This window comes from Daucus carota, chromosome 4 (genome assembly GCF_001625215.2).
Source record: "Daucus carota subsp. sativus chromosome 4, DH1 v3.0, whole genome shotgun sequence".
Classification (NCBI taxonomy): Eukaryota; Viridiplantae; Streptophyta; class Magnoliopsida; order Apiales; family Apiaceae; genus Daucus; species Daucus carota.
The window spans coordinates 45,886,648-45,913,586 of record NC_030384.2 but is presented as its reverse complement, the minus strand read 5'-3'; the positions used below and the strand labels follow the sequence as shown (position 1 = coordinate 45,913,586).

Sequence of the window (26,939 nt, the reverse complement as noted above, 5' to 3'; positions counted from 1 at the left end):
TTTGTAAATTTCTCGGTTGTTACAACAAAAATAAAGTTTTATATTTTTTTATTCAAATATACAGATCTTTATTTCTAAAAAATAAAATCAGTAGGATACGTTTTTTTTCGCAATTTTATATAATGGGCCGCGGGCCTCTCTATGGTTGGATAAGTACTACAAGCTCGTTAGATCACCTTCCGCTTGGGCTCCTTGTCCCCCGAATGAGATACGTGGATTAATGAACAACTGAAGATAAAAAAAACTCGACAAAAGGCCCAATATAAAAATTGGATCAAGCCCTGTACTCTACAGACTTGCTAATATAAACTCTCAGTATCATCTGAATTAACAAAGGTCTCCGGCCCAATTTGCTTTTATTTTTGCATAATCAAATTTGAAAGCATTTTTTTGCAAGTTGATTAAATTACTTACCATCGTAGCCTTGTGAAATTTCTACTATTTCTAATTTTTTTACTAATTTTTTTTATTACTATTTTCATATAGTTCAGTCTAGTTTCAACTTGGACTAGCCACTTTCTAGTTATAGCAATAGCCCAGCCCACACAAGAATTCCGCTCCTGGCAGGACATGTGGCAACTACGTGTCACACTCGTAGCAGTTTTCAACTTGGCCTAATTTTCCCCTCAAAACGACGCCGTTCAATGCTAGATCAAAGCTGCGGACGCAGTGGACCCACATTCCCTCATCCGCAGCATATACTTGTCACTCTCGACGACAATGCACAATCTATCTATAGGTTCTTACTCTCTGTCTCAATATCTACTCATCTACATTCATATGAACATGCATGTCTATTCATGGTATGAAACTAAACTCATTTACAGTTGAAAGCATATAAACCTTGGAGAAGATTTTGCAGCTGACTATTAGCGGAGCTTAATTGGTAATTAATTTTTGTTTAATACTAATACATCCATCCCTCCCTTCAACTAAACTTCTTGCCTTAATATGAGTACTAAGTCAAGGGAGATTAGAATGCAAATTCAATTGAAAAAAAATCAATAGTCTTTTTGAATATATGTAACTCTGACTTAGAAGCGGGTTATTGATAATGAGATGACATGTGCATTACTCTTAATCACGGGTTTACATTTAACTTAGGCTAATTAATTATTTGATTGAATTAGCTATAAGAGCAAGCCCGAATAGAACAGTGAATCAGAAATGGCATCAATAGATGATTAGTTAAGTTTGTAATCATTTAACTAATGATTGCTCGTTTTAACTTAATTGTAACTATAAATGCAAGTCATTTTAGCTTTAGCATTGGAGTATAAGTGTGAACTGTGATGTACACCTTTTTGCTGTCAAAGCGTCGAGGTCCTGACCATCTAGGTGTGCACTAATCACATGTCTCGGAATTAGGAGCTCTTGTTAGCTTATTAATCCACACTTGGTTGCCCCTGTCAAGGACATTGATCTGCACTGTAAATGGTAAGGTGTCCTTTCTTCGATGCAACACAACTAAGTTTATCCACAATCCAAGGTGGTAGACATATTATTTTCACTTAATTTGTTTACAATGCTCAATAGGTCCAAGATATTACAAATTTTACACTGTATATATAAATTACAGCAGAATGTAGTAGATTTGTCCCATTATATCCGCAACTTACGGGGCATAATATCATAAATTGAATCATTACCTTGAAACTTTTGCTTATACTAATAGTTAACCAAGCATGTGGTAGTTTTCTTGTGTGCTGAGTTTTTGAGCTTCCTGGCGAGATAATTGCTGCTTAACCGAATAAGACCTGAGAGTGTTTTTTACTAGTCTATAGTGCTATAGGCAGATTTCCCTTATGAAATTATGTACCTCAGTGTTGTAAGGAATCTGATAAATAGTAGAAATTACAAAAAAAAAAATGTAACTGTGGCATGGTTAGTAAGGGACAGTTTTGTGTATAACATGTAGAGATACTTCTGGCTTGCATTTCGTTAAGAATTCGAGTAATTTACATGTATACAGATACCACTTCTGGTCAATTTAGGCAGGGCTTGTGCATATATAAGCTCAAAGTAAGTCTTAGCAAACCAGTTCAAACAAATTTGAAATTACAATTTGAGCTTGGCTTATTTATTAAGCTAACCGATCTTGCACTAGTTTTCTAGCTTCTTCAATAGTAAGTTGAACTGAAGCGGCTACAATGTGTGTGCTCATGCGTTAAAGACAATAATAGACAGTGTACGTTTGGCATAACTTGGGCTTTTTTAAGACCAAAATCTTTTTTTTTTTGGGGGGGGGGGGGGGAGTATTATTATGAATGGGAAGCATGGATCTTCAAGAAGTCCCCTACTTCCCAGGATTCGAACCATGGCAGCTGAGGGCTGAGCCTTCCTTTTAAAGTCAAGACTGTAAATAACTTGTAGAGGTATTGTAACTTTAGAAAAACTACTGAAGATTTTTGTTTTTTTTTGCGAATTTGAAAGACCTCTCTTTAGCTTTACACTCGAGCAAAACATGCCTTCTTTTACGCACTTTAATTTGGTTGTCTGTATATGTATTCAATTTATGTTTATCAATTAAAACGTCATTGCAGCGGTTTCACTCATTTAAGGCGATGCTATCTCTAGAGCACATAATAAATAAATATTGCCTAAATTAGTATACATTACGTAGCAAATGGTTTAGGAGTCCACAGTTGTATACTTTTAGGCGATAGTTATCTCGTCTATATGAATCGGCTATAGATTTGATCAATTCGCAATATATCCGGCCACTTCTCTCTTTGCACAACCGGACCACCGGAGGTTTGTTTTGCTTATGCCAACTAGTTATTCTTATTCCAGTTCTTCAATTAAAATATTATAGTCCTCAATTTTAAGGAAGTCCCAACACTTGAAATAGCGTTTAGTTAAATTCTCGGTCTTTGTATTTTGAAGTGCAACTGGAAATTGCGTATGATAACTTTACCTATAGCTTAATCTGTATTTCTTCTCAATTTCTTTTCATTACCTTGTTTCTAATGCACTCACAGCCTTTGATATTTCTCACAAAATTCATTAATAGTTACATGATATGCTGTGTGTTCTGAATTGAATGTTTAGATTCTGTAGCTCTATATTTTTCTTTGCTACTCAAGAAAGGTCTAGATTCAACCGTATGCTAAGGTTACTGTATCGTTGTTTAAATAATATCCTTTCCTGTGTGAGATTACCCTCTAAAGCTTGCTTTTCTTACTTCCGTTTGAAACTGCAGATACAGGTCGCCTGTTAATATTCTCTCTCATAATAGTGATGGCAGACCACACAGATTTTCAGGGGAGGGTTAAATCATCAGTTGAACCAACAGACCAACAACCACCTGGCAGCAATGAGCTCCCAACACTGGACAGACAATCGTCAATCCATTCCCTCACTCTTGACGACTTTCAATACACATTCTCTGATGGTACCGAGAGCTTTGGATCGATGAACATGGATGAGCTCCTCAACAACATTTTGACAGCTGAAGAAATTCAAGCTTATGCACAAACTCCTGTTGCCAACGCCAGTACTGGCCTCAACACTGTTGCCACCATGGCAGCTGCCACCATCAATACTGATCCACAGTTTCCTGAAGTTGAGATCAATACTTCTACAGAGAAGGATATAAATATACATCAAAGCTTGCAAGGACAAGGTTCTGTGATGCTTCCAGCACCTTTGAGTCACAAAACAGTGGATGAAGTGTGGTCTGAGATACAAAAATTTCCGCAAGAACTAGAACATGATTTTACTGACTGTACAGTTAATGTTCAGAAAGATGGCTCTGCCCAGCGACAGACAACTTGTGGAGAGATGACACTTGAGGATTTCCTGGTAACTACAGGGGTAGTTCGGGGAAAGAGTCGTCCTCCGTCAACACTTCTGAAACAACCCAATGAGTCATACCAGAACAACAACAATACAGCAGTGGGATCCGGACAACCTGATCTTGTGGCTAGGCCTGCTATTGCTGTAGAAGGGGCTGAAAATGTTCCTGCATATCCGGCACCGCCACCAAGCGGTGTAAGGGATGCAGCATCTGTTGCAATTGTAAGATTTCCTGGTCGATGCGAACCAGGAGAAGTTCGTCATGGGAGGAAAAGGCAGTATTGTTCTAGTAGAGGTGGATATGCACAAGGGCAAGCAAAGCGGTCACCCCCAGTGAATTCAAGTCCCAAAGATGATGAGGGTGCACATCAACAGAATAGCGGGAATGACACTGAGATGAATATTGATGGAGCTCACAAGCGGAATGCTCTAGTTGAAAGGGTCGTGTCAAGGAGACAAAAGAGATTGGTCAAGAATAGAGAGTCAGCAGCAAGGTCCAGGGCAAGAAAACAGGTCTTGTCTGTTTACAATGAGTAAATATTCAATTAGGAGAACTATACTCGCTGCTAAAGTGGTGCTTAAATCCTTTTTGAAGTAGTTGCGTGAAAATTTAATATGGTTCTATATCAATGTAACAAGCATTACAAAATTAGAATTGTGTTATATACCTTGCATGTAAATTTTGAACTAATTATTTTCTGATTGGCTAGGCTTATAATCTTGAGCTGGAAGAGGAACTGAAAAGGCTAAACGAAGAAAATGCTCATCTAAGGAAGACCAAGGTAAATAATTACATATAATGCCATTGAGCACATCTTTGCTCTTTGGAACTATACTTATTGTTAATTTTTAGTTCTCTTGTAAAGTAGTGCATGCCATTTTTCTTGTAATCAGGAAGAGAAAGAGAGGGGAGAGCAGGTATTAACCACTGTAATGTTATGTAATCTAGCATGTTGGATTGCTAACTAGTGCACCTCTTGGTTTCCTGCTTTTTCATATTATAACAGACTATTACTTTATGGAACTAATGGCAGCTTGCAAATAGTTTGCAGTCTGCATTTCACATTCTAAAAACTTAAATTGGTCTTTGCAGGACGTAAAGCAGTACATTGAAGAGAAAATGAAAAAGGGAAAAGACAGAAAGATAGGGATGAGGAGGAGCAAGAGCTGCACGTTCTGATTTAAATGCCAACAACAATAATCCTGTATTAAATCTTCTCTGCTGTGATGTCTTTAGTATAATGTCATGTTTGAGTAATGGTCCTGTTAAATCTAGGTATGCTTCCCTTTGTGGTTCTGTGGGAAAACTGGGGAAGCAAGTATCTTTCTTTGAATTTTCTTTAAATTTAGCGTTCTTCTGGGTGTTATGGATGCAGGACAATGCCCCTATTTTACATTGTGAAGATTTTAAGATAAGTTTGTTTAATAAATAATTTTTGTTTGAACTTGTTGGTGGTTACTCTAGGATTTTGCAGTGTCTGCACTCTGCTCTTAATATGGATCATTTTTGCAACAAAATCCTGAAGCCAACTACTTTTCTCAATATCACTATATATTTTGTGTTGAATTTGAACAGTTTAAAGGTCTATGGAGGTCTGGTCAATTCATCCACTCCTAAGACGAAATGAGAATGAACAGCAACTTGAAAATACTAACGAGCCTCTGGACATTATTTCCAACTCATATTCAACTTCTGAATCGTCATCATCGTTCACTTTTAAGCTGAGTTGAGTGGTGCTTAGTATTTTAGTTCTGGCAGATCCCTTTTTTTGTTGGATAAATAGTTCTGGCAGATTAGAAGAAAATATTTACGGTGTAATAAAGTAACAAATCCCTATCTGCTTGACTTTGATCTGGTACCTTCTCCTAAATTAATCAGAACTAGAAAATGTAACAACCTATGAACCTAAATAACAGAATTCAGCTGCATAGTGCTATACTCCTATCACAGTTTTATCTTTGCCCCCTATCCATCTTACTAAATTAATAGAATCCAACGATAAGAGACAATTGATTGTTTAGCAGTAAGTAGCATATATTTGACGAATTGCTTCGAAACAAGCTCGCATCTCCTTTCTATAGTATAAATACACCTTGTTCAAATATAAGTTGATTTCCAGTGGAAGCAGATGGTACAAGAAGCAAAAGGCAACACAGAAAAAAATAGAAATAGAAGATGCAACCATTAACAAAGGAGAAATAGATTGCTGAAACCAACAGATACCATAAATTGAAGCGAGTATTTTAAGGGTAGTGCCAGATACAGGATGAAAAATCAGGAATCCTTCAGGTTACAATACCCTCTTCTGGAACAAATAATAAAACATTGAATTGAACCCCATCAAGTGATAAATTCTATTCATATTCAAACTGGACATCTATATGCAAATATTTTCTCATAAGCCTAACGATGGATGAGGTGAAGTTGGCCAACATTGTGCATTCTTCGTGGGTTTTTGCTTCTGACACCAGACCGTAAATCACTAACTTTCTGAGATTTGGACATCTTTCTAAAAGGCCGGCAACCCACTGTGAGAACAGATCATTAATTACAGTCCATCCAAGCTCCAATACAACGACATTCTCCAGTTGAAAGGAACCCTGTAATCCATACTGCAGTGACCCCTCTCTCAAATCATAACTCAAGGATAAGTGGCTTAACAAAGGAAAGCAAGCTGAAATTGTTTCCATATCCACAATTTCGTCCTCGTCATCAAAGACAACACCCCAAAGACGAAGTCTTCTTAGTTTTGATGATCTTGATATCATACTATGAAACTTTGCCCACATGATTGTAAAGTTGCTAACATCCACGACCTCTAGATTTTCAGTATTCTCACCAATATCAAGATGGATTACACTTACATCATCAATCTTAAGAAGCCTCAATGTCCCTTTGCCCACAAGATCAAAATCCTCAAGCGTGCAATCTTTTAAGTGCAACTTCTCAAGGCAATCAGCCTCCAATATAAACTTGTCCAAACTGATTGCTTCCACACAAGCTTCTTTCAACGTGGGACTACTCAACTCCATTGTCGTTTGTGCATCAGACATGGCAATATCTAAACTAACAAGGGTCAAGGATTCAATCTTGGGGCAGGCTGTGAGCAGAAGACTCAAATCCAATGCCGACACACTAACATAACTCAAAGAAAGACATCTCAGGCAGGGAAATCTCTGGTAACTGGGTTCAACACCTGTGATGGTATTATGCGCCAAAGACAACATCTCCAGCTTCTGGCGACCACATTTCTCAAGTATATTAATGCTCGGAGTCGTCCTCACATTGTAATACAACTGGCGCAAGGTCTCCCTAGTATACATAAGCCAAGCAATAACAGGAGCAGCAGAGAACTCGTCAATATCATCCATTACAATCAAAAGGCTCTGCAGTCCACTGGTTTGAAAAATAGTCTGAGTAATAAGAATCTCAAGTCTACTTGTAGTAATCTCATGATACACTGGCCAATCATTCGAATTAAACATAAGCGTGTGGAGATGGTCACGCCAAGCCTGTCGCCATTTACGACAAGTTGCCGATGCAATGACAACATCTCGAGCAGCACCAAGCAACGAGAGGATATTCCCAATGACTTCAACAGGCAGATTCTCCATCCCTAGTCAAATCACCAACATACAAATACTCAAACACCTCCTACACACTCACAAAATAAAACCTAATCGCACAAATTACTCGAAATCATTACCACGGAAACACAATCACAAGCATAATCAAAACCTAATTCAGTGATTTAAATTTTATTGACAATTAAATAATTAATTGTATTCAGTCAAAATTAGGTTAAACAAAGGCATTAGTGCACAGACTTGTAATTACAGATTATACAGGAACTGATAAAACAATCAACCAATATGCAGAATCAAACAAGTATTTAAACATAGAATCTCTGCGCCCTATTATTAAATCAGAGAAGTTGAATTAGAACATATATAGATTAACAAGTCGAGAGGTATAAATAGAAATCGCGATCCAAATCTAGAATACCAGAAAAGGGGATGAATAAATCGAATCGGGGACGAATCGAATAAGACTGAATCGGAAGAGCGACGAGTCTGTGTTCGCTGCTACACTTGTTCTGCAAACCCTTGGCACGTGTGACAAAGCGAGTCTATGTCATGTTTCTTGTTGCCGTGACGCCGTTTACGAAATCTTTATATCTATAGCCATTTGTTTCGCAAATATTTTTATTGGTTTTGTTATCTTTAACTCATGTTTTTAGAAGTGTGTTTAGTGTTTTTTCCCTCATCATTTGTTCTACGGCCCTGTTAATTTTTCGGGTTAATTTTTCATCGATAAATCCGAAATTTAGAATCTAAATCAGAAATCAAAATATGAAAATTTATATTTATTTATATTTTAATTTTCATATATACTATAATATTTATTATGTAGGATTATAATGCATCATTAACACTTAAAAATATCAATTAATAACTATTAAAAAGAAATTAAAAAATATTACACACATCTCATGATCTTATATTCAATATTTATAATTATCTCGTTTATTTTTCTAGTATGTGATAACCGATTTTGAATTGATAAACTTACCATGTATACAATGATTATCATGTTCATTTTTAATAATGAACATTTTACTGTCATTCTTGTGATTTGCGACCATCGTTTGCTACGCTTTTACGGCTAATCACCACAACTTATCACAACTGACGATTATTTACCGTAATTATATATTTTTTTCATCACTTAATACCATAATAGACCTCCTACAACTGTAATGTCATCAATCAACCACTAATAATTAAGATAAATAGATTTTCGTAATTGTGGAAAACAAATTATCGATTTTACGGTATAAAAGAGTAAGTAATGAAGTATAAATGAGTGATTAATATTGTAATTAACAACTCTTATCATAATTATATATCTACTCTTATCAGTTAATATCATATTGGACCCGACAACTACAATTGTATCAGCCAACCACTAATAATTAACATAATCAATTTTCATAATAATGAACAATAAAAATTACCGATTTTCCTGTATAAAAAACAGTAATGAAGTATAAATGAATGATTGCCGACTTGCCGCAGTTGTATAAAGTGATTATGGACTTGATTTTTGCATATATAATCAAAAATTAGTTTGTATTTGATATACATATATATATATATATATATATAGGATTAATTTAAAGGGTTAATATTGTATCAAATTTAAAGTTAAATTTTTAATTAAAAACTTGTCGAATTAAAAATAGAATAGTTTGAAATTTTCTAAAGTCTAGAGCAAGTGAAAAAACAACTTAGTAAGTACATAATATACAAAAGAAGTAATTCAAAGATAGAATATAATTATTCTTTATTATAATTTCTTTTTTCCTTCTCTTGCTTCATTTAAAAGTAAATATTTATTTGTCTTCAATGAATATAATAATTCAATATGTTTCGACAAACGTGTATCACACACATGTAATGTGATCTAGATACTAATATACCAAAAAAAAAAAAAAAAAAAAGAAGAAAAAGCTTGAGCCTTCCAATCTAAAATAATGAATGTCAGCTGGTCTTGGTAGTTGAATGAGGAGTAGTTGTTACTTGTTAGATGCTGGCTGAGTGGTGCATTTGAGACCATTATTATAAAATTACATAACATATATGAAAGACTACTGCAGTTCTTATTCTTTCGAATCTGAGATGCCTGATACTCTATGTGCACTAATTCACAGGACTGGAATTCACCATCCCACCTCCCTCACAAACTGCTGCTGGTCTCGTGCAAAGTGTACCTCTAGGCTCTAGTCTTCGTGAAAATGCTGATGACCAGCCTGACGAGTTCCGACAATTCCTAATCCCAACTCATCTTGCAAATGATGATCCAATTTGGCTACAAATTGTTAGTCAGTTTATAGTACTAAAATCAACTAAACCCAACTCAACTTGTGCTTGCAGTTTCTTGGGGACCTATCAGTTTGTCTCTGCAACCCATGAGTTTTGACTCTGTAAAATTATATCGGGAATGGGTGGGAGGAAAAAATCACAACAGATCAAACATCAAGTAGTTATAAACAAATCAAATCCTCCAGCGGCTTATGTTTCGTAGGCCAGCCTGATCATACAGCATATTTTTCAACCCAACTCGACTCCAAGATGGAAAAAATGTGGCTGAAATTTCGATATGCTTTCGTCTAGTGGCAGCCATGGCGCCCATATGAGTGGACATGTGAACAAATGCCATCTCAAAATATCTCTCGCCAGGACCCTTCTTCCATCACCCAAGTCCTTATCTCAGTATTCCCATCATCATTTATAATCTAATATATCAATTAAATCGGAAACAAAGTTTTGGATTTTATTACAAATAAGTAAAATGTTATATATATTGTATAATGCCAATCTTCGAATGAGAGAATACCGTATATGGTATGTTAGCCACGTTGAGATTTCTTTAACATGGTATCAAAATTTGGACTCACGGAAGACTCATGTTCGACTGCCTTCGATCTCCAATATTCTCATAATTTATGAAAGACACAAAAGCAAATTTCTTTCGAGTGAAAGAAAATATTAGAATATATGATCATGTTAAACCCTTCTTGCTCGTATTTTACTCTCGATATATAAATGAGTTTTCGAGTGAGAGAGAATGTTAAAATATAATATGATCGATACAAACTCCTAACACCATCACTACGTTTGGGGATAACTTAACAATATACTAAAAAAGACTTGTAGTTAGAAATTGAAAATATTTATATTAGATTTTAAGGATATATTAGGAAAATCTTGTTCTCTGATTGGCCAATCTCTACAAAATCACATAATTTTTTTTATTTTTATTTTGTGAAAACAACACCAGCCTCATAATCTCACTTGTTATTATTATCAACTTGCATGGGATCACATTAACCAAGTACCACACAATAGTTGATCCCACCTGGTCTCAAATAGGACACGCACTCTTGTCACTGCCATACAAAAGCCATAGATTTAACACTAGCTCGATTGCAATAACAAGCCCTCCTGCATTCCCATTCAATAGCTTTTCTCATCCTCACAACTAAACATGAACAATAATTTGCAGTATAAACAATCAGATTCCACCAAAACCAACCGGTGGCCCGCAGACCGAGCCACATCGAAAAGGCCACTGCAGTGCACAAATGAGAGCCGTGATCACGAGGCCACAATATCTAGAAGTACCTCACCAGAGGCTGCAGCAGCATTGACTAGCAAGACAGAGGCTGCGGTGGAGGATTGTGGGAGAAAGAGGCTCAAGGAACATCGGATCGAAATGGCTGGACGAGTCTGGATCCCGGATATCTGGGGTCAGGAAGATTTGCTCAAGGACTGGATAGACTGCAACCCATTTGATGCGTCGCTAGTCAACAATAACATACTCTCTGCTCGTCAAGCTCTGATCCAAGGACAAACATCTAGCTAGCTCATAGGAATACAAACAAACACAGGTGGTTTTATTAGTATTGTTCAGATTATTTCGGATGTTTCATAAATGAGCTAAATCCTGTGTAAATTTGTGGTCTATACATTATGTGGATATTATTTTTCATTCATCAGGACGATTTGCAGATCGCTTAGCATGTCTGGAGTCAAGCGAGTTACGAGTATTTTAGTTTGTCGCATCATTTATTTGGTAATTAACAAAATTAACTAATTAAGTACTAATTGAACAGATGAAGAGATCAAACTTAAAATGGCAAATGAACGTGCTATATAGAAGATTCCTAAACTATTTTACAGTGTTATTGAGTTCTTATTTTTTCATAATATTATGTGCTCTGTGTAAATTCTATAAAGTATTCCTAAGGCAGTATCATACAGCTGGCAGCAATTTGAGTTAAAAGTTAAGAGCATGTTGTGTATTTTGGAAGCCGGAGTGGCTGCTAAAGGAGGCTGTAGCCCCGCCGAATATATATATCCCACACTGGAAAGTAAACTGACCAGCTGATGGGCATTAGAAATGTACGAAAAAACTAAAATGTAAAATAGCTACCCAGATTAAATTAAATGAACTAGTTGATTTCAGGTATATAATTTAATTTCAGTAATTTAATTTGGAATTTTTTCCCTAAAAGTTTCATTATATAAATTTTTATTTATAAAAATAAAATTTTAAAAATAAATCATACAATTATGCAGTTAACGAAAAGTAAGTAGTCGTGTGTACAAAATCTCAACTAATTTGGGACGGAGGGAGTTATCAAATTTCGAGTTTCGGCCTGACTTGTAATTTGTATATATTGCATATTTGAATCTTTCGGAAAAAAAACTTGATTTTGAATATATGGCAAAATTCAGCGAAAAACATAAAATAATTTGTAATATTGATACTGCTATATAGAAGATTCCTAAACTATTTTAAGTTAAACTGGAATAGGCTTAGTTCAAAAATATTTACCAACAAATTTTGTTATAAGGAGAAAAAAGAGAAAAAATGTTTATTTTTATACTTTTTCGTGTTTGCCACCGAGTTTTTATAGGTGAAGACAGGAAAATAATGTCATAGACAATATGAATGAATTTTTTTTTCGTGAAATCATTTCAGAAAATGAAAATTCAGAGAGAGGTCAAAGTAAGTATATATTTTTTTAATAATTTTGGAATATTTTCGCATAAAATTGCTAACATGATAAGAAAAACATTTTTTATTTCATTTTTAATGCGAAAACTTCATAAAACAATGTTTTTAAAGAAAAAAGCGAAAAACAAAGAAAATACAGAAGCGCTCGGTGAAAGGCCCATATGCCTACCAGTAATCCGAAAGCCCATAACTAAAAAAAGTAAATGGACCGAGTAGCCCAACAAACCCTAGGCTCACTCTCTTATTAGGGTTTATTATATACTCGGCCGCGATTTATCCTTTCTGTCTCTTGAACCGCCTCACTCATACCAGTTGCGCAAAGAACTCGTAATTAGCCATGAGGTACTCATCGTTTTCAATTCTGTTTTCAATGTATTGTTTCTGATTATTTAATATCTTTTATGATAAATTCACAATATGTTACATTAAACACTGTATGATAAGATTGATGGAGTTTGTTCATGTGCTGATTAATTAATCAGGGTTTTTAAAACTGATGCATGATGTTGAATAGTGTAATAGATTTGCATTTTATGAAATTTCTGACTGTAATCGCTGATTAAATACCTTTTAATTATGTTTCTATAAATTGATGAATGGATATGAATGAAACAGTTGTGAGAGTTGTGCATATCAATCATGAATAATGTTGAGGATATTGTTTTATAAGCCGGTATATCTATCCGGGCTATATGCAGGTGCCGTTTGGATTATGGGATTTGAATTCGGTTAACGTGATTGTGAATGAGTTTGCACTAGAAAAATGTATTAGAATCTCGTTCCCATTTCCGTTAAGTTGTCGAGAGGGGTCAAGTTCAACTCCCATGATTAACGGCCGTGTACTGTTTATCGTGCATAGAGATTGTTTTAATTAGAGGTTTTTGAGTTGTGTATATCCTTTTGCTGCAGTAAGCTACAAAGTGATGCAGTTAGAGAAGCCATCACGCAGATTACTAATGATGCAAAAGAAAAGGGTCGCAAGTTTACTGAAACTATTGAACTTCAGATCGGACTTAAGAACTATGATCCCCAGAAAGACAAGCGTTTCAGTGGCTCAGTTAAATTACCACACATCCCCAGGCCTAAGATGAAGGTTTGCATGCTTGGTGATGCTCAGCACGTGGGAGAGGTATGTGTCTGTTTTAATTGTGCTTGAATTTGTATTTAAATTTTCACTGGCTGCAGTCTTGATGTATTGCTAATACATCTCTAATTTAGTTGTATTGTTTTTCATTCTTTCAGTACACACTGTGAACTTTACAACATGCACTGCTTGCTTTTCTGTCTGTCTTAGTCTTTCATCGAATTAAACTTCTTGTTATTTCAACCTGTATTAGATTACATATGATATGGGGTTCTCTTTGGAGGATATCATTTGAATAGATATTGGTATTGGTATTACTTGTATATTTACAAGATCTTTTACTTGTGAATAATCAAACTTGTATCTTGTGCAACGTCACTTGTAAACTCACACTTGTATATTGTGTATCGTCACCTGTAAAACAATTGGACAAGATTGATTTATTAATCTACTACAGGCTGAGAAAATTGGTTTGGAGTCTATGGATGTGGAAAGCTTGAAGAAATTAAACAAGAACAAGAAACTGGTGAAGAAGCTTGCCAAGAAGTACCATGCTTTCTTGGCTTCTGAAGCTGTTATCAAACAAATTCCACGTCTTTTGGGCCCTGGTCTCAACAAGGCAGGCAAGTATAACATTTTAAAAAGTTTCATTACTTCTTTCTATTTTTGTGTCTGCGACGGAAGCATAGATATCATTATGCTTTTCTGCTTGATCAGTTTACAGCATTATGGAACTAGTTCATGACAATACTGTTGTATTATTATATTGGTTGCAGGAAAGTTTCCCACACTAGTGTCCCATCAGGAATCTTTGGAGTCGAAAGTTAACGAGACAAAAGCAACAGTAAAGTTTCAACTTAAGAAGGTTCTCTGTATGGGAGTTGCTGTTGGCAACTGCAGTATGGAGGATAAGCAGTTGTTCCAAAATGTTCAAATGAGCGTTAACTTTCTGGTTTCTTTGCTGAAGAAGAACTGGCAAAACGTAAGCATTTTGACATTTTTATCTTTACTGGCAACCAGTTACCTACCTAAAAAAAGCATGTTTCATCTCAAGTTCTATTGCATGTAAATAATATTCACGTCTGAACTCATAAAAACACTTTAACAAACAATGTATCGTAATAAGCCTCCTATGATTTTGGGAACACATGGACTTAATTTTAAAGGACATAAATTGAGTTGTCATTTTAAACTGTTAGACTTCTGTCAATATATAAATTCGCTGAAATGGAACCAAAGCCGACTTTGAGTTTTCGGATAATGTGTCGGAATTGTCCAATGTTTGCATGTCCTTGTCATTTTACTTTGCAACACTGAAATTTAGAGTTTTAATAGTTATAATATTTAATTAGGGTCTTGGTAATCATGTGTCGTTTTTTCAACAGGTGAGGTGCTTGTACCTGAAGAGTACCATGGGGAAGCCAGTGCGGATTTTTTAAGAAATTAGGTTTCTTAATATAAGAGCAGTATTCATAGACTCTATACTGTTATGCTTCACATCTTTTTGTTCTTTAAGTTGTGTTCCATCAAACAATTTTGAGCTTTTGATCCAATTGACTTTATTTAGAAGTTCATATCATTCTGTTCTGGTGTCTGTTCATTTCGGGATCCAAAAGAAGTTGTCATATTTTGTTTTTCCAACCAAGTTGCTGTGTCACTTACTCATGGGTGCGATTCAATTATATTGTTAAAGTCAGAATGAACAATATTAAAGTTTGCTGTTGTAGGCAATTTTTCTTGGTACAATTTGTTCTTGATGTAATGTGTTCCGACAGTTGGTTGAGAATGCTACTTGTACTAGTTTCTAAAGAGATCAGTACTTAATAAAGATAATTAACTTACAGGAGAAGGTAATTTAGAAGTATCAGTGGTATATACTCTAGCTGACTGAATCAATATCAAGTAATATATTTTACTTAATTCAGACGGATGAGCAATAATTTTGTCAAACAAAATTTTAGGTGATATAGTTCCAAGAAGAGTTAGCAGCTCGACTAGGAATTTTAGCAAGTTTAGGACCAAGTAATATAGAAGTGTCTCCTTCAGTGATAAAAACACACGATGAACATGTATAACAATTATAAGGAGAGGTTATCCTCCGCCCCTGTGGGTAAGCACGTATGGCAAATCAGCTACATGAGCAGGAACAATTAGAGGAGATGGAGCCGGAGTAAGAGGGTCTGCAGAGGGGTAAATGGCTCCTCCTTTTCTGCAACACGTAGTCGTGATCGATCCAAATCTATCTTGTCCTTTTACCTCTACCGTTGTCATTAGAAGGGCCAACACCATAATTGTTAGTCCTATTTGCTTAGCCATTTTATTTATGAAATTTGAAATCTTGTGCCTGTTGAGGGTTAGCAGATTGTTTACATCTATTTATAGCAGAGGATATTTACCAAATCATTATATATTGTCAGTTTAGATTTCTCAGTAGTATGCATCTCTATATTAATATGTATGATAAGTAGACAGAACTGACTAATCGCAAGGCCCTTGTTTCAGTTTTATGTATTGTCGAACTGTCTGATCATTAAGTTGTTCATTTTTTTTTACAAGTTGATGTGGCCTGAAATTGTTTCTGTCTGTAGCTCTAATTTGGCAGTGACGAGCAGCCAAGAGTAAGTAACATATTCTTCATTAACGTGTAAACATAACGGTTCTTAGATGGGACATGTATACAACAAAACACTTAACATTAGTTGGAAGAAAGGAACAAATTATAAAATAACATAAAACCCTTACATTTCTAGATTTTATTGAATTATTTATGATAATTAATTTTTTATGGGTAACTATAAATTCTCACGGAGCCAATTTTTTACGAGAATCTCATTTTGTAATAACAAAACGGCTGTTCATGCTTTTGTTTATAATCTTGTAAAATTAATAAAAGAGATATCATCAAAGTCGGTGATTCAGTTGCATAACATTTAGTCTCAACATAAATTTTTTAATATGTATGTATATATAGGCTCATGATCAAATAAAAACCACTCTTAAAATAAAAACTAGAAACCAATACAAGTTAGTGATATTCTCAGTACAATTTAGTGATATTCTCTTTAGGATTTAATGATCTGTGTTGCAAGATTTAGTGAAAACTTGCAGAAACCGCCCAAAATTTCCATATATGTTCCAAAAACTGCTCAAATCTCCAGATCTGTTCACGTTTTCGATTCAGATGGTGGTGGAGATGGTGGAGATGAAGGTGGAGATGGAGGAAGGATGATTGTAGCGAAGGTGTGGGCGGCTTGAAGTAGGGGTTTGGAGCGTTGCCGGAATAGTGGTGGCTCCGCCGCGTATTGAAGTTGAGCCGAGGTGGAGAAAGAAGTATGAACGGGGCTGAAGGATGTTAAAGCAGCCACCAAGATTGGGTTGGCGAAGATGGAGTGGAGATTGTGTTGTTAGAGAAATAATGGAGGTGGAGGTGGAGGTGGCGGGCGACATAGAGGTGGTGGTGGTTATGGAGGAGGTGACGATGGAGGTGGTGGTAGTGGCGAATGTGGAGGTGGGGTTGTTGAAGATGGAGGTGGGGTTGATGAATATTGAGGTGGAGATGGAGTTGTTTAAGAATTTAGTGGTATTTGTTTTAAGATTTAGTGATATTTCAGGTTAGTTTTTAGTTTCTTGAATAAAGAAGTTTCTATTGGAGTATGACTCTCTCTCTATATATATATATAATATGAGTTTTTTATATTATATTATAGTATGAATTCATCATTTAAAATAAGAATAATTTGTTGTATTACTTAGTTAGAATTCGACGGTAAGCTACTTAGATTTTATGCTAATAGAACAATTAAGTGTTTGTTAGAGATTAAACAATTAAATGTTCGTTAGAGCATCTCCAACCATCTAAAACTCTTAGCTAAAAGATGAGTTGGCATACTTAAAATAAAAAGATTTAGCCAACCGTTTCAAAAACTCAACTCCAACCATGATGAGCTGTTGTCTATAAATTTAGCCAACCTCCTATAAATGGCTAAATTTGTCGAACCTCTACAGATCTGTAAGAAAATCTGTAGGAAGATTGTACATCATTTATTACCATATTGAACTGATATATTCTATTTTAACGATTTAAAATATTAATAACATAATATTTTTAAATTATAGCCAACCAATATAGCCAGTACCATTGTAGCAAAATGTCTTACAGATTCAAAAATTTTTACATAATGTCTTACAGGTCCAATTTAGCCAACGATTATAGCCAACGCCGTTGGAGATGCTCTTAGAGGTTAAATTCATCAAGAATATTTAATATTTAGATTTTATTTTAGTTATTATATGAATTTGGTTTTGCTAATAATATTATTATATTTAAAATTTAAATATATAGTATTAGTTCACTTAAAATTCCAAATGTTCGCCTAACCATTTAATCGATTAAATATTTGAAGATTGTATAATTTTATAATTATTTACATAAAATACTCATATCTAAACAAATTATTCTTATTAATTATTAAAAAATTCATATCATAAATTCATAAGTAACTTAGTAACATAGTTAATAATATCAACGTAAATATATATTTTCTTGGACATGAAAAAACATTCGTTGTATTTCTAATTTGGTTCCCTGGTTGGGAGTAAAATCCAAGTAGCCGTATCAAATTTCCGGCGCCCCAGATCGAATCACGTAACCCTGTTCTTTTATACATATAATCCAGATTTGATAAAGTTTATGCGGTGGAAGAAGTGAAAGAATCGTGAGGTACTGAGGGTGGATACTCGTTTCTCTTTAGAAGGTAATCTCTCTCTCTGTTGTGTGTGTTTGTGTGTGTGTGGATTTGATATAGTTTCATATATGAAGTAATGTGAATTGTACAAGTTGGGATGTAAATGTTACTTGTGCAGAACTGGAATCAAGAGGACTTTGGGTTCATTTTTATATAGTTTTTGAGAAATTATGAGAACAGATATTTATGTAAACTGATACTGGACATTTGGGAAAGAGATTATATATCAATTAGGTCACTCAGTTCATATCCCTGTAGCAGAACATTTACCCAAATCGAAATTGTCAATGTAGCATTACATTTATCCTAGTCGAATTTGTCCATGTGGCAACTGCGGCTTATGCAGTGCCAAATGCCAATGCAAGTACAATTATCACTATGAACCAATATTTCTGGTAATCACCCAGTCTTGGCACAAATCTTCGACTATTTCAATGTGTTGCACATACACTGGGTTCATAACTCTGAAGAACCAGAATCATTATCTTTTGTGGACTTATAATTATCATAGTCATGGGACCAAATCGAATCCGCAGATGAATTTCCTCTTGCAAGAGTTACGCCATTGTGCCAAATTTCTATTTTAAATATGTGTAGGAAAGCATTCTTGTTTTTTTTTTTTAGTAAGATCAGTTACAAGAAATTTATACACTCACGCAGATGTTTGCCTCCTTTGAGTCTTGAAGCCTCAACCTTTGGTTACTAAGGAATGTATTCATGATATTTTTGGATTGTGTACTTTTTTTCTTTTGCTTAATGTGATGTCAAAAGTCAGAGCCTTAGTTAGATCCAAAATGCAATATTTTTGGTGCCTAATATTAGGCGAGGACCTCTGGACCTATCTAATGGCATCTCTCTATCACTCATAGTGGGTTTGAATAACTAAGATCTTATAATTGATTACTTTGTTTAGTTGTATATGTGAAACACACACAATACACTGCTTCAGTACATATTATTCTCATCCCTTCCTCTATCATATTATTGATTAATTGATATATAACAAATAATGTTGTATATTTGGTTCTTGTGAGGCTTAAATGCATATATTACAAGAGTTAGTAGCTAATATTCACATTATATAATATTAGCGTATTGAAGTTTATTAATATTATTTTCGTTACTTCTGTTTGGAAGATCTACCGTCCATCTCTCCATTCTGATTTCTGTTCCCTTTCCACCCAAACAAATCTTGAAGGGTTTACTTTCAGGTGTAATCACATTTGAGCATATTGTACTACAAAAGATGCAGAGCATTAGTTGCTCTGATGAAGAAAAGAAGTTTCAAGTTCGAAAACTTGAGATATCTGACAAAAGCAAGGGCTTCATAGAGTTACTGCAACAACTAACTGTATGTGATTCTGTCTCCGACCAAGAGTTCCAAAGCTGCTTTGAAGAGATCGGCTCATATGGTGATAACCATGTTATATGTGTAATTGAAGATGGATGTTCTCAAAAGATTATAGCAACTGGAAGTGTGTTTATCGAAAGGAAGTTTATAAGAAATTGTAGCAAAGTTGGTCATATAGAAGATGTTGTGGTTGACTCAAACGCTCGAGGGATGCAATTAGGAAAGAAAATTGTCGAGTACCTTACTGATCATGCTCGTGCTGTGGGGTGTTACAAGGTGATCCTTGACTGCAGTGCTAAGAACAAGGCATTCTATGAGAAGTGTGGTTTTGAGCAAAAAGAACTTCAGATGGCGAAGTATTTTATATAAGTAATGCACGACAGGAAACCATCTATGTTAGAAGGACATTGACTGCATCAAAAAATTTCAGGTTTTTTGTACTTTCAACTTTGGCCTAATAATGACAGTTATATACTGGGGATAAACAATGCCATGTTTAAGAAATTGAAATATAAGCAATGTTCTTTGATTGCTGAAATTTATAACTCTCCGTGGATTCTTATTTGTACCCTTGAGCCTGCTTGTAGTTTGTACTCTTTAGATTCTTGCAAGACTCTCAACAACAGGATGAATAGTTTATATATTGATAATAATCACTTGTGCTGTCTTTCAATAATACCCTTGAATAATACTATCATTAAACTCTTTTGCATTTTACATTTCAGTTAACATGTTATTTAATCATGCTTCGCCCCTCTTAAACCTGATTTTATGTCTGCCAAGATATACAACGTAGTTAAACTTACAAGTGACTGCCAATAATTGATCTTAATGAAAATTAAGATACAAGTACATATACATTATAGACCCTCTTCCCAGTGGTCAGTTGATTTGTATGATGAAAGTAGTACATCCTCTTTGCCATCGTTAGATAGTATCAGTTCATGTAAAAAAACACCAATATAATCAACCAAACTTAATCAGATTGCTGTATTTCTCGAAATCTCTTTTCCCATTCTTTCTCTTCGTAATCTTGCTCAATCAAGTCCCTTTCAGTGCTATACACAATCCTATCTTGACTGATGAAGGTCTTGTTGGCCATGTCTCTAGCACTCAGAAGCTGAATCAGATAAGAATATGTTAATGCTTTATAAATATCTCGATCAAGCATAATAGGTACAAAGTGAAGCAAATTTAATACTAATATATTCACAATGTAAGATGCAAAAGCGAACGCTCTATTGGCGAGCTTGTGATGTTTAGATCAAAAACCTTTGGCTGTACATAGTACATACAGTGATACAGTTGCTTCACAAGCTTATGAATAACGAATATTGAATTTTAGTAATCTGTTAGTGTCAAGCAAAATCCACAAGCAAGATGTAACTATATTATGCGATTATAAAGATCTTGGACCACCGAATAAAAGCAGTCCACATTTTGGGAGATTTTCGATAATCATCCCCAATATTTTGAGAATGTACATAAGGGGCTAAATCACAAAGTTGGAGGCTGATCTTGTTTAGGAGAGTCCACATACTAGGCTATGGATGGATTAAAATTGGCTCTATCATATACGGTTCCATGCATTTTTGGACTTATCACAAGCCTGAATACACTTAATGATAGTGGTTCCACTTATTACAAGCCTTAGTGCTTGTTTGGTTACCAATAGGAAGTTAATTCCTATGTAATTTGAAATCACCATGGAAATTATAATAAATGTGATGTTAAAATTTCAAATTTGTGTTTGTTTGATAGATAGGTTTTAACTTCTTGCAGAAAGTGCAAGTTACCAAGAGGGGTTTAGGTGAGTAACTTCCCATGATTTGTAGGTATTTAAAGTTCGAAGGAACTTACACTTTCCCAACTAATGTCAACCAAACAATTTCATGAAATACTACTTCCTCACAATTTCTACTTCCTAAAGATCTAGATGTCAACCATTGAACCAAACAAGCACTTAGCCTTAACTTTCTGCCAGTATGTTAGAATCGAATTTCTTTATATACATATAGGTTTGATCATAACCAACCAGACGTGTATCAAAAGTTTTGGCTCCACTTTTTTGTGTGGCAATAGACTACCATCTGTATTGTCTACTACTATATTCAATTCACACAAGCAGACAGACTGATTCTCTCTATTTCCTCTTGAGGTAGCTGCAGAGGTCAGGCCAGCTCTGACTCAATAGTTAAAGGAAGTAGAAAATTAGTTTCAACAATTGAAATCAATTTGTATATTTTATTTTTATTTTTTTTTAACATTTAGGCTTACTTATATGCCTCACAAATGAGTATTTTGTCGAGGATAAACCCACCACTTGGGCTATCCAATGTGCTCAATTTGTATAGATGGTAAAATATGATGAAAGCCCTAACCGTATCATGATTTAGATACACATGACAAGAAACAGACTGCACATTTATATTTTACCTTTCGCCTCAGAGAGAGATCTGGTTGTTCGAGTTGTAGGGAACGTTGTTCCCTTGCCTGGTTCCTGTTTTCTATTTCAGCATTTCTCCTCTGAACAAAGAACCATCGGACCAAAGGAATTGCGAAAAAAGAGCCCGCATAGATCTGGAAAGCGTGTTTATGATAATTAACAATAAACTGAAGTAGCCTTACAAAACAATGAGACGAATCATATTTGATAGTTACCTTTTTGCTTAATCAGTCTAGCATGTGGTAACACAATACATAGTTCTATTGTTGAAGCAGAGAGTAGCTAATTCAATTTGTCCTAACTAAAAAGTAATTTTTTACAATATCTTTGTAAAATTATTGGCGGCAAATCTGCTCCAGGGTTGAAATAGTTTACAAAAGATACACAATAAAATAAACCCCAGAAGTTTTTATTCCAGTGGAAAGCATTGGACAGCTAATGTGAAAGCCAACAACTCATATTGAACCAGCAGCATCCATTATCAAGGCAACACTAGATCAGTTCCCAGTATCAATGCTCAAAATTTAAGTTACCCATGCATGTCCCCATGAAGTTTCAAACCACTTTGTGCATATATAAGAAATGATATATTTATATAGAATATAGGATTGATTTTCTTTTATCCCAAACAAGATCAGTGTTCTTAGCTTAATGGTACATGTGATTATTACATTCAGTGATATAGATGCAAAAGATATACTTATTTAATAAGAGCATGCGTAACAGGGTATACATAAGAAATGGACTACAATGCCAGACCTGAAGTAGAGGGAATATGTCGGACACAAAGGTGATGAATTCACTTGGTGTACCTGTCATTTCTCTTTAATTCAAGCGCGATTTAACCAGATAAAAAATTGTGTTAGAGAGCTATGTACGAAAATATAGGGAACTAAAAAAGGTTCTTAGAGGAGCCAAAACCTACTTTAACATGGTACCCAGAATGACAACACCAAATAAATTGAGCCCACCCAAACCAATAACCATCGCCTTTTCAGAACTGCTGGTTTTACTGCACAGTGAAATATTGAGCACATGATAAATAAAAATAAATAATCAACAAAACCATGTATTATAAAAGCAGGACTAGAAAACCTGAATTGCCACTTCTTCTCCCTGAAAAATCTATCAACTCCCCCAACCCACTCTGCCCATCTTCTCCCAACATACTCCTTTTTTCCAATTTTCTGCGAAGAAGCTGTTCTTTGCAATGATGGAAACCGATACAATATATTTCCCTGCATGAAATATACCAATTGGAGCTTTTAATGACATATCACCTTAAAATGGTCATATGGATCACTTTAAGGATTTTTGAACTCCAGGTTCTCCTGCATTTCTTCTAAAAAACCTTTACTTAAGTAAAGTTAGAAACATTGTAACTTGCATTGAGGATATACAAGAAATGCCTAGAAGGATTGTTTTCTGATACGAAACCACAAATAATGAATGACATGGAAGTAGAAAATAAAATGTAGTTTCTTTACTGAAATCATGACATTGTGTTTCCAAGTATTGCATGGGTACTTGAGGATAAGATCAACATTTATGAATATATAGAAATTAAGCTTAAATTTAAGTTCTGGCCATGGATGAGATGTTCATAATGTTTAATAATAATAATAAAACATTGTTAAGTGAAATTTGTGAATAATTCTTCTAGACCTTCTCATAAGCTCAAGGCAATATACTTAATTTTTCATCATATATAAACATTAAAACGAGAGGAAGATATACAACAAACACAACAGAGTGGAGAATCGAATTTGTTTTCGATATACAAGATTGAGACTCACCTCGTCATCTATTTCTGGGAGTCCATCAAATTGTAAAAGGACAGGTAGGATATATGAATCATCATTCTGCAACACACAAAAGCACAGAATATGAGCTATGAAGGCTAGAAGCAAATTAATGAGTGATACAGTTTTGTAAAGGCTAAAAAACCATATATTTGAGAACTGAATCACTCCTGTCAATTACAGATACAATACCGTAAGAAACTGCATATGAAGAAACATGATGGTATAGCACAAATTTTCTATATCTGATACTAAAACAGTTAATTGATAATACCATTTCCTTTGTATTTTCCACATCAAGATATGGAGCAAGCTCTTCAGCTGTGATAACACCACCATTTGATGATATATATTCTCCAATCTGAAAAGTGGTCATACAACACAATAAGTTATCACAATTAATACAATTACTAGGCAATTAACATATCATGAGCACATAAACTGAAGTTAGCAAGTCTCTTGACATGACGAATAATATAAAAATTAGGAACCGTTTAAAGAATATAAAAGCGAGGGTAAATATAAGATACAGAATCACCTAGCCTAAATCTTAAATGAAAGACTCCACACTGGCTCTGAGGTTTCAAATATGTGACAAACCTAACAGACCTAACAAAGAACAGTTAGCTCTAGATAATATCCATATGACAGCTCCTGCTGAGACACTAAAGACTGCACTCTGAAACACTATTAAAATTAGATCTCACATTATATTGTGCATTTTAATTTTCCTCATAAGAATTAAACTTATAATTTGATATTACAGGATGACAGGATGCAGTAATATCACGAAACATTAAACAGTGAATACACAAACAATGACATAGGCAAATATAACTCTGAAAGTAACGGACCACTGAATTCAGAGCTCAATTATTACCAACTTCCACCTCTCTTCTTCTATACCCATATTGGGATCCCCATCACCAAATACAAAGGAGAAAACCTACAAGGAAGACATTCACGAAGGAACCTTATTTCCAAGCACAGAGCATATGAATTAAAAATGACATATCTTCCATCTGGTAAGAATTATTACAGATTCTATGAAGTTCATCCCGTCGTTATCTGCTCGCACTTGTCTCCTCCTATTGTAATATGGATCCCAGTACCTATATAATTCAAAATAAAAGCAGCACAATCATAAATGTAGTTCTTCCAAGTTATAATAACCATCAATATCCTTCAAAAAAAAGATATAACTATTAACAACATCAAAACTAGTAGTACATCACAAACATAACGACTTTGTTCATCTATCAAGGTCGAAAATACTTTGTCTCTCTTATGTTGGGTGCTTGGGACCTTAAAATATATATTAACTTATTAAGTATTAAATTTCTAAGTTTGTACTGAATAGAATTTTCTTGCATCATATCTCAGTTCAAAAGTAACTATAAGAATACTGGAGTTGGAAGCTACTACTACACTAGAACCTGAATAAAGAAATTACTGCCTCTTACAGCTATTACCAAAACAGATCCGCTGGATTAAGATAAAAGTTGAAACCACTATCATAGGATCTACCTCCACGCCTACCACGATTGTCTTCATCACTGCCAACAAAACATAACGATGAATGGTCATTATCTTACAATTCATAAATTGGATAATTAAGCTATTCTTGGGTTTTGTTTTTGAAGTCCATCGAAGTGGGATTTAAAATGTGGGATCTTGCGTAAGAAACAACTTGATGATAAGGGTTTGCTTCACCATTTATGAGATCCATGTACCTTCTACTTGAGACGATAGCAATAATTGTGGTATATACAATAACAATTGAAGCAATTAATGCCGTTCCGAACGAAACTCGTACTATATATTCAGCTCCAGACTGTTGAGAGAAAACAAGAACAATATCCCTTAGTACCGATTGTCCTTAAAATATGTTACATTGATAAGTGACAAGGATATAACCTTAGCCTTCTCTAAAAAGGGTTCTAACTTTATTCTCAGTGACTTGGTCGCAAGCTTTGAGCGATAATCCTTTGGGAAGACATATAGAACATCACCTTCATCTGAAACCTGTCAATAATATCTTCAAAATGTTTGCCATTAGGGAATCAAAAAATTCTGAAAGCAATACATAAATATAATAATTACTGATATTTTAAACACATAAAATGCTCTTCTCTGAATAACAAGCTTTATATTACGTAGAGATTTAATAACATTTCATTTGAGCTCAGTTTAAATCAAGCTCAATTAAGGAAATCAGGATAAGGTATTAAGGTGTTGGATATATCAATTCACTGAAGCAATGCAGGGTTTATATGATGTATCTGTGCAAAATTTTCTTCAACGCACACTTACATATGTTCGCAATTAACGTACCACTCAAATTATATCAGAAAATGTAACTGATTTCAGGTAGATAGTTTCTTTTTTACAGAATAGAAGCATTTAAATTTTAAGCTATGGATCCTTCTTTATACTCAGAACTGATGTACTTAGGTACCACAGTTAACATTATCAATAAGAAATATCAACATCCTTACTTTCACAAATTAACAATCAAATCCGCAATTGCTACAAGGAATACTAAAACATGTAACTTCAAAATTCCGATAACCGAATGAGCACATATAACAACAAACAAGTACCTCCAGGAAACCATTAGTGTCAGCAGCAAGAGCCTGTAAAGCCTTCTGAGCCTGATTCAAGTTAATTCCAGCCTTACTAGCCACATCACCAATAGTCACTCTCCCTCCACACTCATCAACCGCATCCATAGTCCTTTTTCGAACATCGGAAGGCAACTTATCAGTCTCAATTATGCCTCCAGGCCTAACCGACAAAGGCGAAAAATCAACACTCGCCCTAATTACACTCCCAGAAGAACCTCTACTAGTGCTGAATCCAATTCTCGATTTATTTCGAAGAAATAGCGAAATTTGAGACTGATCATAATACTTAAATCGAAAAGGCTTAATAGCCGATTGTGAGCGAGACTTGCTAGCTGTTAGTGTCCAACACGAGGATATCGACGCCATTTCTGCACGCACTTCTAGACAAGAATTTTCACCATGGATGTATACATACAAATCTGTGTGTGTATTGGTTTTTGTTAAGAGGTTTGTGCAGTGTTAGTGTGTGAGTGTTTTGTTTTGGTTGGTGCTGAGAAGA

The 26,939-nt window shown here is 34.8% G+C and overlaps 7 protein-coding genes across 8 annotated transcripts; 5 read left to right on the top strand and 2 right to left on the bottom strand.

Annotated features, from left to right (window-relative positions):
• The first annotated feature begins 3,185 nt into the window (after positions 1 to 3,185).
• LOC108218136 (bZIP transcription factor 46) lies at positions 3,186 to 5,243 on the top strand. The gene is made up of 3 exons (XM_017391059.2): positions 3,186 to 4,311; positions 4,509 to 4,580; positions 4,892 to 5,243. Exons 1-3 carry the CDS (start codon positions 3,241 to 3,243, stop codon positions 4,976 to 4,978), a joined length of 1,230 nt encoding a protein of 409 aa, XP_017246548.1. The 5' UTR covers positions 3,186 to 3,240; the 3' UTR covers positions 4,979 to 5,243.
• A 740-nt stretch (positions 5,244 to 5,983) lies between these two features.
• On the bottom strand, positions 5,984 to 7,952 carry LOC108216102 (F-box/LRR-repeat protein At1g67190). Its single transcript, XM_017388782.2, has 2 exons — positions 7,805 to 7,952; positions 5,984 to 7,415 (listed from the first exon to the last, which is right to left on the bottom strand). Exon 2 carries the CDS (start codon positions 7,411 to 7,413, stop codon positions 6,154 to 6,156), a length of 1,260 nt encoding a protein of 419 aa, XP_017244271.1. The 5' UTR covers positions 7,414 to 7,415; positions 7,805 to 7,952; the 3' UTR covers positions 5,984 to 6,153.
• Positions 7,953 to 10,849: 2,897 nt separating this feature from the next.
• LOC108217990 (protein BIC1) lies at positions 10,850 to 11,227 on the top strand. The gene has a single exon (XM_017390909.2). The coding sequence runs from the start codon at positions 10,850 to 10,852 to the stop codon at positions 11,225 to 11,227; it is 378 nt and encodes a 125-aa protein (XP_017246398.1).
• A 1,359-nt stretch (positions 11,228 to 12,586) lies between these two features.
• On the top strand, positions 12,587 to 15,048 carry LOC108215971 (large ribosomal subunit protein uL1). Its single transcript, XM_017388614.2, has 5 exons — positions 12,587 to 12,727; positions 13,295 to 13,514; positions 13,927 to 14,092; positions 14,246 to 14,451; positions 14,855 to 15,048. Exons 1-5 carry the CDS (start codon positions 12,723 to 12,725, stop codon positions 14,906 to 14,908), a joined length of 651 nt encoding a protein of 216 aa, XP_017244103.1. The 5' UTR covers positions 12,587 to 12,722; the 3' UTR covers positions 14,909 to 15,048.
• Positions 15,049 to 16,541: 1,493 nt separating this feature from the next.
• On the top strand, positions 16,542 to 17,018 carry LOC135152313 (glycine-rich RNA-binding protein 7-like). Its single transcript, XM_064092214.1, has 2 exons — positions 16,542 to 16,709; positions 16,878 to 17,018. Exons 1-2 carry the CDS (start codon positions 16,542 to 16,544, stop codon positions 17,016 to 17,018), a joined length of 309 nt encoding a protein of 102 aa, XP_063948284.1.
• A 1,064-nt stretch (positions 17,019 to 18,082) lies between these two features.
• On the top strand, positions 18,083 to 20,133 carry LOC108218771 (glucosamine 6-phosphate N-acetyltransferase). 2 transcript variants are annotated; one of them, XM_017391866.2, is made up of 2 exons: positions 18,083 to 18,223; positions 19,413 to 20,133. In XM_017391866.2, exon 2 carries the CDS (start codon positions 19,461 to 19,463, stop codon positions 19,932 to 19,934), a length of 474 nt encoding a protein of 157 aa, XP_017247355.1. In that variant the 5' UTR covers positions 18,083 to 18,223; positions 19,413 to 19,460; the 3' UTR covers positions 19,935 to 20,133. The 2 variants fall into 2 exon arrangements, with proteins under 2 accessions (XP_017247355.1, XP_017247356.1); XM_017391867.2 differs by having other exon boundaries at positions 18,084 to 18,223; positions 19,426 to 20,133.
• Positions 20,134 to 20,361: 228 nt separating this feature from the next.
• On the bottom strand, positions 20,362 to 26,935 carry LOC108218769 (uncharacterized protein At5g03900, chloroplastic). The gene is made up of 13 exons (XM_017391864.2): positions 26,417 to 26,935; positions 25,731 to 25,838; positions 25,547 to 25,647; positions 25,286 to 25,369; positions 24,853 to 24,925; positions 24,694 to 24,759; positions 24,088 to 24,174; positions 23,808 to 23,873; positions 23,107 to 23,249; positions 22,937 to 23,023; positions 22,771 to 22,834; positions 22,002 to 22,145; positions 20,362 to 20,685 (listed from the first exon to the last, which is right to left on the bottom strand). The coding sequence occupies exons 1-13, from the start codon at positions 26,804 to 26,806 to the stop codon at positions 20,542 to 20,544; spliced, it is 1,557 nt and encodes a 518-aa protein (XP_017247353.1). The 5' UTR covers positions 26,807 to 26,935; the 3' UTR covers positions 20,362 to 20,541.
• Between the last annotated feature and the right edge of the window lie 4 nt (positions 26,936 to 26,939).

Excerpts from the sequence above, each read along its gene's own strand:
- LOC135152313 (XM_064092214.1), top strand. The coding sequence starts at position 16,542 with ATGATCTGTGTTGCAAGATTTAGTGAAAACTTGCAGAAACCGCCCAAA. Across the intron at positions 16,710-16,877 it reads GAAGGATGATTGTAGCGAAG|AGAAATAATGGAGGTGGAGG; the intron begins GTGTGGGCGGCT and ends TTGTGTTGTTAG.
- LOC108218771 (XM_017391866.2), top strand. The coding sequence starts at position 19,461 with ATGCAGAGCATTAGTTGCTCTGATGAAGAAAAGAAGTTTCAAGTTCGA.
- LOC108215971 (XM_017388614.2), top strand. Across the intron at positions 13,515-13,926 it reads ATGCTCAGCACGTGGGAGAG|GCTGAGAAAATTGGTTTGGA; the intron begins GTATGTGTCTGT and ends AATCTACTACAG. Across the intron at positions 14,452-14,854 it reads TGAAGAAGAACTGGCAAAAC|GTGAGGTGCTTGTACCTGAA; the intron begins GTAAGCATTTTG and ends TTTTTTCAACAG.
- LOC108218769 (XM_017391864.2), bottom strand. The coding sequence starts at position 26,806 with ATGGCGTCGATATCCTCGTGTTGGACACTAACAGCTAGCAAGTCTCGC. Across the intron at positions 24,760-24,852 it reads GGATGAACTTCATAGAATCT|GTTTTCTCCTTTGTATTTGG; the intron begins GTAATAATTCTT and ends TCTTCCTTGTAG. Across the intron at positions 23,874-24,087 it reads TGGAAAATACAAAGGAAATG|AATGATGATTCATATATCCT; the intron begins GTATTATCAATT and ends TGTGTGTTGCAG.
- LOC108218136 (XM_017391059.2), top strand. The coding sequence starts at position 3,241 with ATGGCAGACCACACAGATTTTCAGGGGAGGGTTAAATCATCAGTTGAA. Across the intron at positions 4,312-4,508 it reads GGTCCAGGGCAAGAAAACAG|GCTTATAATCTTGAGCTGGA; the intron begins GTCTTGTCTGTT and ends CTGATTGGCTAG. Across the intron at positions 4,581-4,891 it reads CTCATCTAAGGAAGACCAAG|GACGTAAAGCAGTACATTGA; the intron begins GTAAATAATTAC and ends TGGTCTTTGCAG.
- LOC108217990 (XM_017390909.2), top strand. The coding sequence starts at position 10,850 with ATGAACAATAATTTGCAGTATAAACAATCAGATTCCACCAAAACCAAC.
- LOC108216102 (XM_017388782.2), bottom strand. The coding sequence starts at position 7,413 with ATGGAGAATCTGCCTGTTGAAGTCATTGGGAATATCCTCTCGTTGCTT.